General features: G+C 38.8%; 1 protein-coding gene across 2 annotated transcripts in view; it reads left to right on the top strand.

Moving 5' to 3' along the window:
* Positions 1-12,217, top strand: part of BEND7 (BEN domain containing 7) — a 47,953-nt gene that overhangs the window by 18,132 nt on the left and 17,604 nt on the right. For both annotated transcript variants that reach the window (XM_033057590.1, XM_033057589.1), the window contains 3 exons: positions 2,496-2,618; positions 5,053-5,318; positions 9,908-10,133. In XM_033057590.1, coding sequence (XP_032913481.1) covers positions 2,496-2,618; positions 5,053-5,318; positions 9,908-10,133 — 615 coding nt within the window. The remainder of the gene's footprint in view (positions 1-2,495; positions 2,619-5,052; positions 5,319-9,907; positions 10,134-12,217) is intronic.

Below are 12,217 nucleotides of genomic sequence, written 5' to 3'. Positions count from 1 at the left end.
ACATGTTATATTGCAACAGGAAGATGTACAGGTATTTACTGATACAATTTGTTGAAGTTTTCACATGCAATTCACCATGATGTAGAGCCTTCGTTAAGAAGGGAAAAAAAGCCACCAATTCTGTTTCCCCCCACAGTCTTTCAGATATCATTTCCAGAAGCCCACTGGAATATTGAATTCTGGTCAAGAGAAAGGACAGGCTTTATCCTGAGGATCTTTTTAGTCTTAAACAGCTGAGAAAGGATGGAGGGAAGGATGATCTTTGTATTTGTTGTCTGTTAATAAAACTCTTCCAGTTTCTGGGGCTCCCATTTCTGGGTTACCTGCTTGTCTTACTGAAAGCTACAGAATTATGCTGGTGCTATTAAATTATAAGTAGTCTTGAAATTCATCTGCTTAGAAGTCTACTTATAACAGGTAGCTGAAGGGTGTATTGGTGTAGCCAAGTTGAGGGATTGTGATTAATCTGCTGCAGAGCTAAAGATAACATTCTTTTTTTCCTCTCTGTACCTGTAACAATGGGCTAAACACTTTATGGACCATTGAAAAGGTAAAATCCCATCCATGCCCCAAGGAGCTTCCAGTGAATAGACTGTGTACAAAGGAAGGGTGAGATCAAACTAGGCAGAGTCCTGCTGAGTCAGAAACCTTTTTGTTTCATTTTGAGATTCTCAGCCTGTTTTCCAAATAACTTTTTAGTTCTAAAAAATCTTTTTATTTGCAGCTGAAACCTTGGAGAGATTAAGCCAGTGGTGCTGTTGCATTTGCATTTGCTAGATTCGCAGGGATTTTTTTAACTACTCCATTTATCTTAATACAGTTTTAACAGATTTTATCCACGTATGATATTTTAAGAACACCAAAATTTGTAATTGCACTAGTGTGGAGAATCTAAACATCTGAGGAAAAGAGGAGCCTGACACCCAGAAGATGTCAGCTATCTTTAAGTGATGCATTATTTAGCTTTACAAGTAGCTCACCTTTGGAGTGTGGCCATGAGTTTGCTCAAGATGTTGCTTCAGGTCTGAAGGACTGTGTGGAAGGAGGTAGAGAACAAGTGTCTGGTGGTGGCCAGATTTTCAGTTATTTCAAATGAGGATTAAAGTCAGGGAATCTGTGTGGGTCTGACATCAGGGATCTCTGATGGAAGAAACACATCCCAAACCTGAACAGGTATTAATAATTTGGTTTGACTTCAGAGGAAAGCTGAAGTTATAATGAAAAATGTGAAGATTTATAAGTGGAGATTAAATGAATTGCTTATGTTCACTTCAGCTAGGTAATGATTAAAGGGCACCTGGTAAGTGCCAGGCTGCAGAAGCAAAAGGGAAATATGCTGGCTGAAGTCCACATGTGACACCAAGTGAGGTTATTTTGTTGGGTTCATTTGTACTGATCTTCATAAAGTGGTCATCCCTCCTCCTGCAGTCTTGAGCAGTAAAATGACACTAAGGACATTTGGAAAGGAAGGGGGATGCATCCCATCTTGCCTCAGTTTCAACCAGATACTGTTAGGTGTTCTGTTGAATTCTGGAATTTTTATTTGCAGCATTAAAACTAAGGATACAGATGTCTTAAGCTAAAGTGTAGGATACAGCTATCCTGCAAAGTTTGAAAGCCCTCTGCTGTTGCAGCCTGTTCTAGTTCAGAACAAAAAATGCAGAACTTCTAGAGAGTAAAGCAGTAATAAAAGTACTGCTGAGGGCTAGAACTCTAGATCTAGAGCTATGTAAGTTCAGTTAAACACTAGTGAGAATTACTAGAGAAGAGGATTTTCTTGAACTACTATATTAATTTGCAAAGGGAAACTATGGAAAGCCCATCTTGTAGGTCACAGTGATAGAAAACTTCATAAAAAACAATCCTATCCTGGTAAACAGAAGAGCAGATTTGAAAACTTTCATGGCTGGTGATTCTTTTCTGTCCTTTTTTTTTTTTTGGTTTTGGGGTTTTTTTTCTCTCTCCAAGTAGGGTATTTTATTTTCATTCTGTCTTCTTCACATGGTAAAAAATCACCTGTAACATTCAAGCAGTTTAAAAATTCCTAGACCCTCATTTTATGTATAGTACAAACCTTTATTGCACAGACTGTCTTCATTCTTTGTAAGACTGTTCCGGGAGATGGGCTTTTTTTTGTGTGTGTGATAAAATGAGTATGTTTGTAATGAGGTTTGGTGCTTTTGTTATTCAAGATGAACCAGCCTGAAAATAGAGAGCCTGCTGTGAGGAGTGCATTATATTCACACTCTGAGCAGTCTTCTCCAGCCCATGTAACGTTGCATCCCAACTCAATATAATTGCACATATTAGTAATTGAATAAAAACTAGTGGTCCCTTCCTCTTAAAAGGAATCATGTTGAAAATTATTTCCTTTCATGCTTTTGATCTAATTTTACAATCTGATGTATTGATCATAGCTTCAAAGTCCTGCTAATTGTTGTCTGGGTGATTTTGTGTGGATTACATCTCACCCATTCCATTCTGCTCTCTTTCAGGAGAAATCCCAGTGGTGAATTCATCAGTTGGACCAAACTGCTGTACGTGTAATTGCCAGTCAACCCTGCAGGCAATTCTTCAAGAGCTCAAGACCATGCGAAAATTGATGCAGCTTCAAACAGGTACAGTGACCAGTCCCATATGTGCAGACCTGTGACAAACATCAAGTTGAGGATGGTCCAGCTTGTTGCAGGAGTGTTGGACAGGATGGTCTTCAGAGGTTCCTTCCAAACCCAAACTGTTCAATGATTCTGTGATCTTCGTGTTAAGGAGGGGTCTAGGAAATTAAAATTCTGTGTGGGCACTCAGGAAAACCTGGATTGTTTCCTGCTCTCCTGGCACATCAGTCAAAGTCAAATTTTCACAGGTTTCTTGGAAATTCAACTTCTACTTTTCAGATCCTTACCTGTAACATGGATTTTATCTTGTAGCCTTTTAAGGCTAAATTGAAAAGAAAATTAATGTGATCAGATACATAATGAGAGCTGAGTGGACAGGTCAATACGCCACAACCACATGCAGTTTGTTTTCACGGTGCATTGATTCAGGGGTGCCAAATGCTACTTCACCTGTGCTCAGCTTACCAGCTCACTAATCTTAGGGGTAAGAAAAACAGAATTGGAAGGTAGCTGAAAGCTACCAAATAACTCTTCATTCAAAACTCTTTTAGCTCTGTGGTAGTCTCAGCTGAGCTAGCCACTGCATGTCATGGCCTCCACCCTTCCTCTGGCTGTGAAGTACCAGCTTTCAGTGTGTATATCAGCAAAAATCTGGGGAGAAGGATTGAGTCTAGTTTTCTCCTAGGTTGGAAGCTGAAACAGAACAGTGCAGAGCCAGAGGAGTGGTTGAGCCAGCAAGAATGTGATAGGTAGAGTTAGGTCATCATAGGCTGATGTGAAGCTGCAGGCTCTGTGCTACCTAAAAATTAGTGTTAATACTAATGAGGAGATAGAGATGTTGGAGATTTTTGTCAGTTGACTTGCCCATCCAACATGAGTGATGGGGACTGGAACCATGGAGGCTTCTGTTGTGGAGAGGCTGGATAAGACCTCTGTAAGAAAAGGGAGGTGTTGAGTAATTAGCTGAAATATGGGTGGAGTGAAGGGCTGACTAAACTCCTTGTATAACATTTGAGTGAGTGATAGGAACAATCAGACAGGTTTTGTAATATCAGTTGACACACATTTAAATGCTTTTCTAGAAGTCATCAATTTACAAAGAAGAACACAAAAGCCCAGTTTTACAATTTTTGCTGGTACATGGGATTCTTCATGCAGTCACACTAATTTCATTGAAATCACATGGATGATTGAAAAATGGCTTGTGAGTGAGAATTAGAAAACTGGGGTCTAAGCCAAAAGAGCTGACTCCTCAGTAGCAGAACATTTCTTATTTATTATCTATCTGCAGAGTAAGTGCCTTTGTTAATTTGTGAATCTTTTGATTCACTTGGAATACTTCATATTTTCTGAATTGATGGTTTTGCAGAGAAAAAAAATTTATTTGGCATTTTTGTTGCTGAAAGAAAAAAAAAACCTAAAATTCAAACTTGTAAGTTAGAGTGTGATAACTTACTTTAGTATTCAAACACTGTACTGTCTTAATTATAAACTGTATATCATGGCCTTGTAAATCCTTGTAAATATTCCAGAAATCTTTTAATAAAGAATAGTCCAAGGTTTGTTTTTTTCCTGAAGCTTTGTAGATGAGGACTTATTGTAGCTTGTTCATATCTTGAATGAGTTTGATCTACATGATACATCTTCTGGCTTTTTTTCATTTGTTTTGACCTTGATCTTAGTGATTTATCCACAAATATAATTGTAGCTTGATAGCATTCATCTGGAGGGCTTGTTCATATTGGTACAGGGTCAGGATTGGTGCCTTAATTTATATAAATGGTTGTGGATACTGGAAAATGCAAAATATTGAGAAATGTAAAATACGGTTTCTTATATTTCAGATGTAATACATGTCAGTTTTTGTGTACGAGCAAAACAAACTGATGCAACTTTGGGTTACTTTTTTTCCCCAGAAATTAAACTATTGAATAGTGTTTTCACTCATTCTTGACATAATGGTACTTGAAATGTTCGTGCTGAGCTAATTAACTTGGAGACCACAGTCATAAAAATAACTGCAATTGCATTAGCACTTGTATTATCTTACTTTATCAGGAGGAGATCCTCAAAGACAGTGAGATTCTCAGTCATACAGAGGACACACAAATTAATCATCACTTAAGTGCTTCAGGTCACCAGCCATCCAGTGGTCACTAGGAAAAAGAACTGTATATTCCTAATTTTCTTAAAATACTGTTCATCAGTATGGTTGAAAAGCCTCACAGCAGAGCTCACTGTCATTATCGCCATTGTACAGATTGGAAAATTATGCAAAGGTGATAAAACTTATTTGTTTCCCATGGACCAACAGCCCTGAAAATCACATCACTTATCTAGAAAATAAGTTCAGTGAGTCAGTAGTTTAATGGTGCATCTATGTGGTTATTCATGGGCTTTTATCTCTAAAATTAATGCATTAATTTCTTTCATTCAGTTGGGACTCAAAACAGACAGCAGCCTCCTGTTCCTCTGATTTGTGCACAGAAGTCAACAATGTCAAGAAAGAGAAATAAAAAGAGAAAACTACCCCTCAAAGCTGTTGAAACAGTTACCATGAATAAGAAACCCAGCTCTCCAGAGAATGAGAAGAGGCTGACAACAAACTCCGAACAACCGAGTCTGCCAGCAGCTGAACCTCCCTTGAACCCAGAGACCCCGGTTTCAGGGTTTGGAATTATTCTTGAATCAACTTCATCAGATGTAAGTTAAAATTTTAATATGCAGGATTTTGAAATACTGACTCATTCAAGAGAATTGACACTCAAGCCACATGAATGCATCTTCCCACTTTTTGTTAGAATAAACTACCAAATCTTGGGTTGGAGTGAATGGAGATGTTAGGGTTAGATGTGTGGAGTGCTCATTACAGGGTTTTGTGAGGTTTTTCCCCCACTTTCACAAGCATGAAGTTTTGCCTTGAGTTCAAGGCTCCTGTGTTTTGAGCTTTCAGTGGAAACTTGTTCTTCACCTCTCCCAATGCCAAGAGCCATGGCTGAGGTGAGGAGCCATGAAAAGTGCAAGGTGTGTAAAGCATTCACAGCTCCATCATTGCTGATAAGCCCATGTAGACCACACATGTGCCTTTATCCTGCCAAGGAGTATTCATGTGCTTTGCTGCTTTTCTGATCCCACTGACTTTGGGGGACTCCTCATTTCTAGAAGATTCATATTCAGTCTTTGCTGAATTGGGTAATTTGATCTTGACTGCTGTGTGTACTGGAGTAGGGCCTCAACACTGTTGATGATGTCAGTGTGACTGAAAAGGCCACAATTTACCACTCTAAGAATGTGTACTTTTCCCATAGAAAATTGCAGTAAGCATGTTTTCTTGATTCATGTACACACTGATAGAAATTCTATGTATCTGGTGGATGATTGGCTTTGTTTAATGACCAAATTTATGTCATCCTAACCAGTTCACTGACGAGTAAACTGTTCATTAATTCCTCTAATATATTTTTAATTTTGAGCAGGCTCTTTCCAATTTCCTAAGTACTATGAGCTAGAAAAACATAATTAAATTCAGTATCAATAAGCGTAAATGAAAACAATGCAGCAGATAATATTCTATCCTTCTGGAAGAGGGAACTAATAATAAAAAAGAGCAGTCAGGATAATTCAGTTACTGCAATGCAAGCCACACCACTAATTAGGTTGCAGTCTCATGCCACAGAGTCGGTGTAGTGATACAGAGTAACTAGTTTGCTGCTTTTTTAGAGGGTTTCCTTTTGTAGTACTGAACTTAATAATGTTTGAGGTAAAGGTTTGGGGAGGACTGGTAATTTATCTTCAGTATGCAATTTGTGCTTATAATTTTTCTTTGCTTGTGGCACTCTTGTCAGCTTGAAACACGGTTTTGAAAACAGTTCTGTGCTTGCAATGGAATTTAATTTGGCTTTATGAATGTGTTCCATTGCTGGACACGATTCTTTGTAGTTGCCAGTTTGACCTAAGGAAAAAAAAGAAGAGAAAACCTGTGGCTCATAAATCAGGTCTTCATTTGTCCTTCCATGCTTGAGCCCCCGCTTACCACAACAGTTGTTTGACTAAATTTACAGAGCCAGAACCCCAAGACAAACAAATTGATTTTGTTTTCTCTTTGAAAAGAAAACATTTGAGTTCTGAAAACAGATATGTTTAATGCAAAAATAAAATGTGACCTTAAGTATTTTGAGGAGGCTTAAGAAAGTAATTTCTTTGAGAATGAATGGCAGCATTATCTTTTTCTACTTTTTTGTAAGCATCTCTGGTGTGATCACAACCAGCATGTCTGTGTGCCTGAAAAGCCCTGAAGGGTGTTTTACAAAGCACCATAAATGAATGTTCCCTTGAGAATATTGCACAGGTTGTCTGTAGTGTGTGCTGTGTCATACGTCACCACTGCTGCCACTGATATTTTGCACTTATTGAACTTTAAGAAGAATCCAAGTTTAATGGGTATAAAATCAGGGCTGCCAAAACCAGTGCAATTAGTTCAGACCTGCTGAGATGAAATACTTCTACTTGGAGAGGTGGAAAATGTCTTTGTGAGACAAACCCTTAATCTGGCCTGTGGATCAGAGAATCTGCTTTTTAAATGTAATGATCTGATTGCAACTCTCAGTTGAACTTGTGTTTGTTTTACAGTTGTAATATTTCATTTATAACCTAATAATTTTTAATCTACATATTACAACCTACTAAAATGTCTAGGATTAAATCTAATTCACTGCCTGTTAATTTTAGCACAGCAAAAGCCTTTAGCATTCAAGTCTTTTTTATTTTGTGGCTCACAAATAGTTTACCCTCCATTTCCTTTTGCCATGATCATTATCAATTAATAAGTGCTTTTTCTTTGAGAAATCACATTGAAAGTGGTCATAAAGTTCAAATGGTTACTGATTGTCTTTGATTGAAGAATAGCTAACTACTAAAGGAAAGCAAGAATAAATCACAGTTTTACCTTCAAATTGTTTCACTGATAAACAAATTGATCCCTATATTAAGAATAAAACAGTCAAAACTAATACAATATAAACTAAAACTAAAACAATACTTGCCAGCAGGACCAAGGCAGTGATTGTCCCTCTGTACTCAGCACTGCTGAAGCCTCACCTCAAATCCTGGTGTCAGTTTTGGGCTCCTCACAACAGAGACACTGAGGCTCTGGAGCATGTCCAGAGAAGGGCAGTGGAGCTGGAATGTTTATCCTGTAGAAAAGGATGCTCAGAGAGGACCTTATTGCTCTCTGCAGCTCCCTGACAGGAGGGTGTAACCAGTTGATCTCCCAGCTAACAAGTGATATGACAAGAGGAAATAGCCTCAAGTTGCACCAGGGAAGGTTTATTTTGGATATTAGGAAAAATTTCTTCACCCAAAATGGTTGTCAAGCACCAGGCTGCCCCAGGGAAGTGGTGGCAGTCAGGATCCCTGGAGGTATTTAAAGATACATAAATATGGCACTTGGGAACATGGTTTAGTGATGGGTTAATGGCTGGACTTAATAATCTTTAGGGCTTTTTCTATCCTAAACTTTTCTGTGGTTCTATAATTTCTCTGCCCTGGGTGTCTGTATTGTTGAGATCATCTTAGATGGCTGTCACAAGACCAAAGAAACAGAATAGGGCAGGAATCCTTCATCACCATGTCAGCTGCATTCTGGTTTTTGATTTACATGAAGTAGAATTTTTCCCAAGTTGTGAACTTGGCCCACATTTATTTACTCTTGAAAATCTTTTCTGTCACCAGAAGTTTAGAAGTAGCATATTAAAAACCCACCTACATGTGAATATTGTCAAATGTCAGTAACTGACTGTTTTGCTGGATCCAGCATTTTAAAAGTTCTTGAGATAAGAAAACAAATTTTCATCCAGAACAAGCTGAGGAACTGCATGCTTCTTAGAATTTTGTTGTTGTTGTTGTTGTTGTTGCTGTCTGCATATTTTAAGATTCTTCATCCTGGCTTCCCAAAGCATTGTAATCTTCAGTTTTATCACACAGTACATATCTATATCCTATGCTTTGGAAATATTCTACTTGCTGCAACACTCTTCATACTGATTTTTAGAAATCCATGGGAAAAGAATTACACAGTCAAATTGTTCTGAGACTGGCAGCTCTTTCTTCTGTCTAGACTCAAGATGTTCACAGGTGATATGATGGGAGATGGCATTTACTCTTGTTCTGTAAACATCTTTGAAAATGCATCATCATTTGTGGATATATTTCATGTAGAAGAAAAAAGGGCAAGTTCTTAGAAGCAAGGCTGTAATGTTGGCTTATCTCCTCACGTCATGATCACTGATTCTTTTACCTCCTTGCCAACTTCTAAACAATATTTTCAGAATTTTAGTTTATTCACAACGTGTCTTTGTTCTTGATATATAATTATTCCATGAAGGTCTTACCAGAAGCATTATATGGTACTCACAGAAGAAAATTCTGCAAATGCTGTTCATGTAATTTCTGATATGTACAGACAGGGGCAGCAAAAAGACTCTTGGTAAGGGGACTTGCTCAAAGGCCTTTGACTCCTTTGGCCCTCCGTGTACTTGAGAGAAAGCTCTTGTGAAATACAGCATGATTTTCTTTTCTGTTCTTCCCCTCCAATGCACCTTCTGCCAGTCACTTAAATCCCTGTGATTCACTGTTGAGGATTTTTGTACTGAAATAGACTGTCTGTCTAACATCATCCTTTTCTAAACGTGCGTTTTGGGACTAGGAAAAGGGGAGGACAAATGGATGCTCAGCAAGTGCTGGCTCCAGGGGCAACCTCAAACTCATCTTCTGCTTATACTCATATGGGCCATATCTTTGCTGGAAGCCCTCTTGGGAAGCCACGTGGATTGGGCCAGTATCCCTGCATTTGTGCTTCTTGGAAGTGCCTGGCTGCCCCACAGCACACTCGTTCACAGCATTTGGCAGCAAAACAAGTCCATTAAATGGTTAGATAAATGTCCAAAAAGCATTGCTTTGGAGCACTGCTCTGGAATGATGCTCTGCTTTGTTGTTATTACCAACATTAAAAGGTATCTCCAGTCTTTTTGTTAGCTGTATGCCTAGAAATGATGTCAGTAATTGTTAACTTTTACAGACACTAGACAAGGAGTGTAATTGTTTGATTTGCCTTTTAAGGTGCTTATTCACTGATGGGGTTTGATTTCAGTGAATTAGGCTGCTGTGGTCCTGAATAGCTGGATAGACATTCATGGTTTGATGAAGTGATTGTAAAGTCTCACCAGATGCATGATTGAAGTAAAAGAATGTCTTTGAATGCTCGTTTAATTAAAACATTTCTATTCTTTTGGTAGCCAGAAGTGCAACTTGCAGAAGGCTTTGACGTCTTCATGCCGAAATCACAGCTGGACTCTATACTATCAAACTATACTCGCTCAGGAAGTCTGCTCTTTAGGAAGCTGGTCTGTGCATTTTTTGATGACAAGACTTTGGCTAATTCTTTACCAAATGGCAAAAGGAAAAGAGGGCTCAATGACAACCGGAAAGGACTAGACCAAAATATTGTGGGTGCAATAAAAGGTATGTTTTCTGCTTTCTTTCCTATGTGTAATTAGAACATATTCTCAGCTAAGGAGAGTGTAAGGGGATTAGAATTTCTGACGTGTGTTAGGTCTATTAAAATATGCAGTCTTATTTTTATTCCCTTTCATTCACTTGTTAAAAATAGCTTCTACGGGGACAGCTTGTGTTAATTTTAAGCCAGTGATCCTGGTTTCTGAAGTCAGCCTCTAAGGTTAGAAACTCAATGTTCATGTAAGATAATTATTTTTCCCCCCCAGATATCAGAGATCCAAAGAAATCTTGAAAACATAATGACAGTGTAACTGATACCCTTCAATCAAAGTTCTGAGTCTTGCACTGCATTTGACTGTGTCTGCTCTGTAAATTTTTCAGTAATTGGTGGCTGGATTTGGGGGAGATGGAAGATAATACTGGCATGAGATGACTTTGATGGTCATGAGTACAGTGGTCCTTCTCTTGGGGGAGCAAATTTCTTGGTGTGAACACTTTTTGCTGGGATTTTTCCTAGCCATCACTGCTATCTAGCTTCCAGAAGAACATGTACTTCAAGCTCTGTGATGACAGTGTATAAAGAACTGGTAATAGACCAGAGATTCTGAACTGGATTCTATTTTGAAATCTGATATTGTAGGGACAATACCCACATTACCAAAAGACAGGCCAGAAATAAATGCTAAGAGTGGAGCTTATTTTAGAGGCTGTGACTTGTTCTCAGGTACAGATTGCTAACTTAGGAGACACAGGGCAATGAGAAGAGCTTCTATGAGTCCATTGGCTGCAAAAGGAGGAAGGAGAATCTTCTGCAACCACCTCTGTGCCAACTTTTGGACCTCTCTTCCCATGAAAGGAAGGCATTGACAAACTGTCTTGAGTCCAGTGGAGTCCAAGAGTTATGACTTCACCACTTCCCTGGTTCAGTACCATATGAAGGGAGGCTGAGAGAACTGGAGAGAAGACGATTCAGGATAAACCTTACTGCTGTTCACAACTACCTAATGGGATGATGTGGAGAAGTGGAGTCAAAGGCACAAGAGGCACTGAGCACATGGAAAATTGCAATTTGATAAGGAGAAGCATTTTCAGCATAATGGTGGATAAGCAGTGCAGTAGAAGCTCAGAGGGGCTGCAGGATCTCCATCCCTGGAAATATTCAAAATGTGACTAGTTGTAGGCCAGAGCATGATGATCTAGTTGACCATGCTTTGAGCAGCACACTGAGCATGGAGGCCTTCAGAGGACCCTCTCAAGTGTGCAGTTCTGCCACAAAGTGTATGTTGTGCCTATGTCATAGTCCTAACATATCTTACAGAGCAGCTGACAGACTTTCTTACAGTTACACTTGTATTTAGCTTTAAATCACAAACAATGTTTTGTACTTTGTTTTCTTGAGCTCAGTAATCTGCAAAAATCTGAGTCTGAATTCTCTTTATCTGTATCTCATTGTTCCTTAAAAGCTTTATTAAATAAGTTAAATGAAAGAAAGAGGAGTTCAAAATGACTTCAAAAAAACCCCACTCTAATTTGAACAGTACTTGATAAAATAAATGTTTTACAGTAAATACAACATCACTACTAAAATAGCAGATGGTACCCACTGCAGAGAGCAATGTAACTAAGATTATATTAGTGGAGCAAATTCTTAGACTTGACTTAAGCTCTTCCCTTGAGTTTAAGAGGAGAAAGGAGGGGCTTGTAGTTCCAATAGAAAAATTTCATCTGTGATGGTACTACTAGGTGCCACTGCCATAACAGTGATCTTTATTGGCATTTACAGTATTGCCCAGACACTAGTGCCTGATCCCTGATAGGGAAGCCTGTCCCTAAAAGCTGATGGAATAAAATGCCAATGTCTGATGTCCTGTGGACCTTCACTCAGTCTGGCTCCAATAGGACCCTTCTTCCCTCCAAGGAGCTGGGCTATCAGACACTGTGGTTTCATTTATTCTGAGAAATAAGTGAGCCAGTATGAAATCTCTGCAAAAACAACATCATGTTGTTTGCATTATTATCATTAGGACATTCCTCTACCACGTGCCCACATATCCTTTAGTGGCACTTTTAGTCCTTTTCCGTGACAGAGA

Source organism: Catharus ustulatus, chromosome 4, assembly GCF_009819885.2.
Source record: "Catharus ustulatus isolate bCatUst1 chromosome 4, bCatUst1.pri.v2, whole genome shotgun sequence".
NCBI classification, from domain to species: Eukaryota; Metazoa; Chordata; class Aves; order Passeriformes; family Turdidae; genus Catharus; species Catharus ustulatus.
The sequence above is the reverse complement of the archived record's forward strand: the minus strand, read 5'-3'. Positions and strand labels throughout refer to the sequence as shown.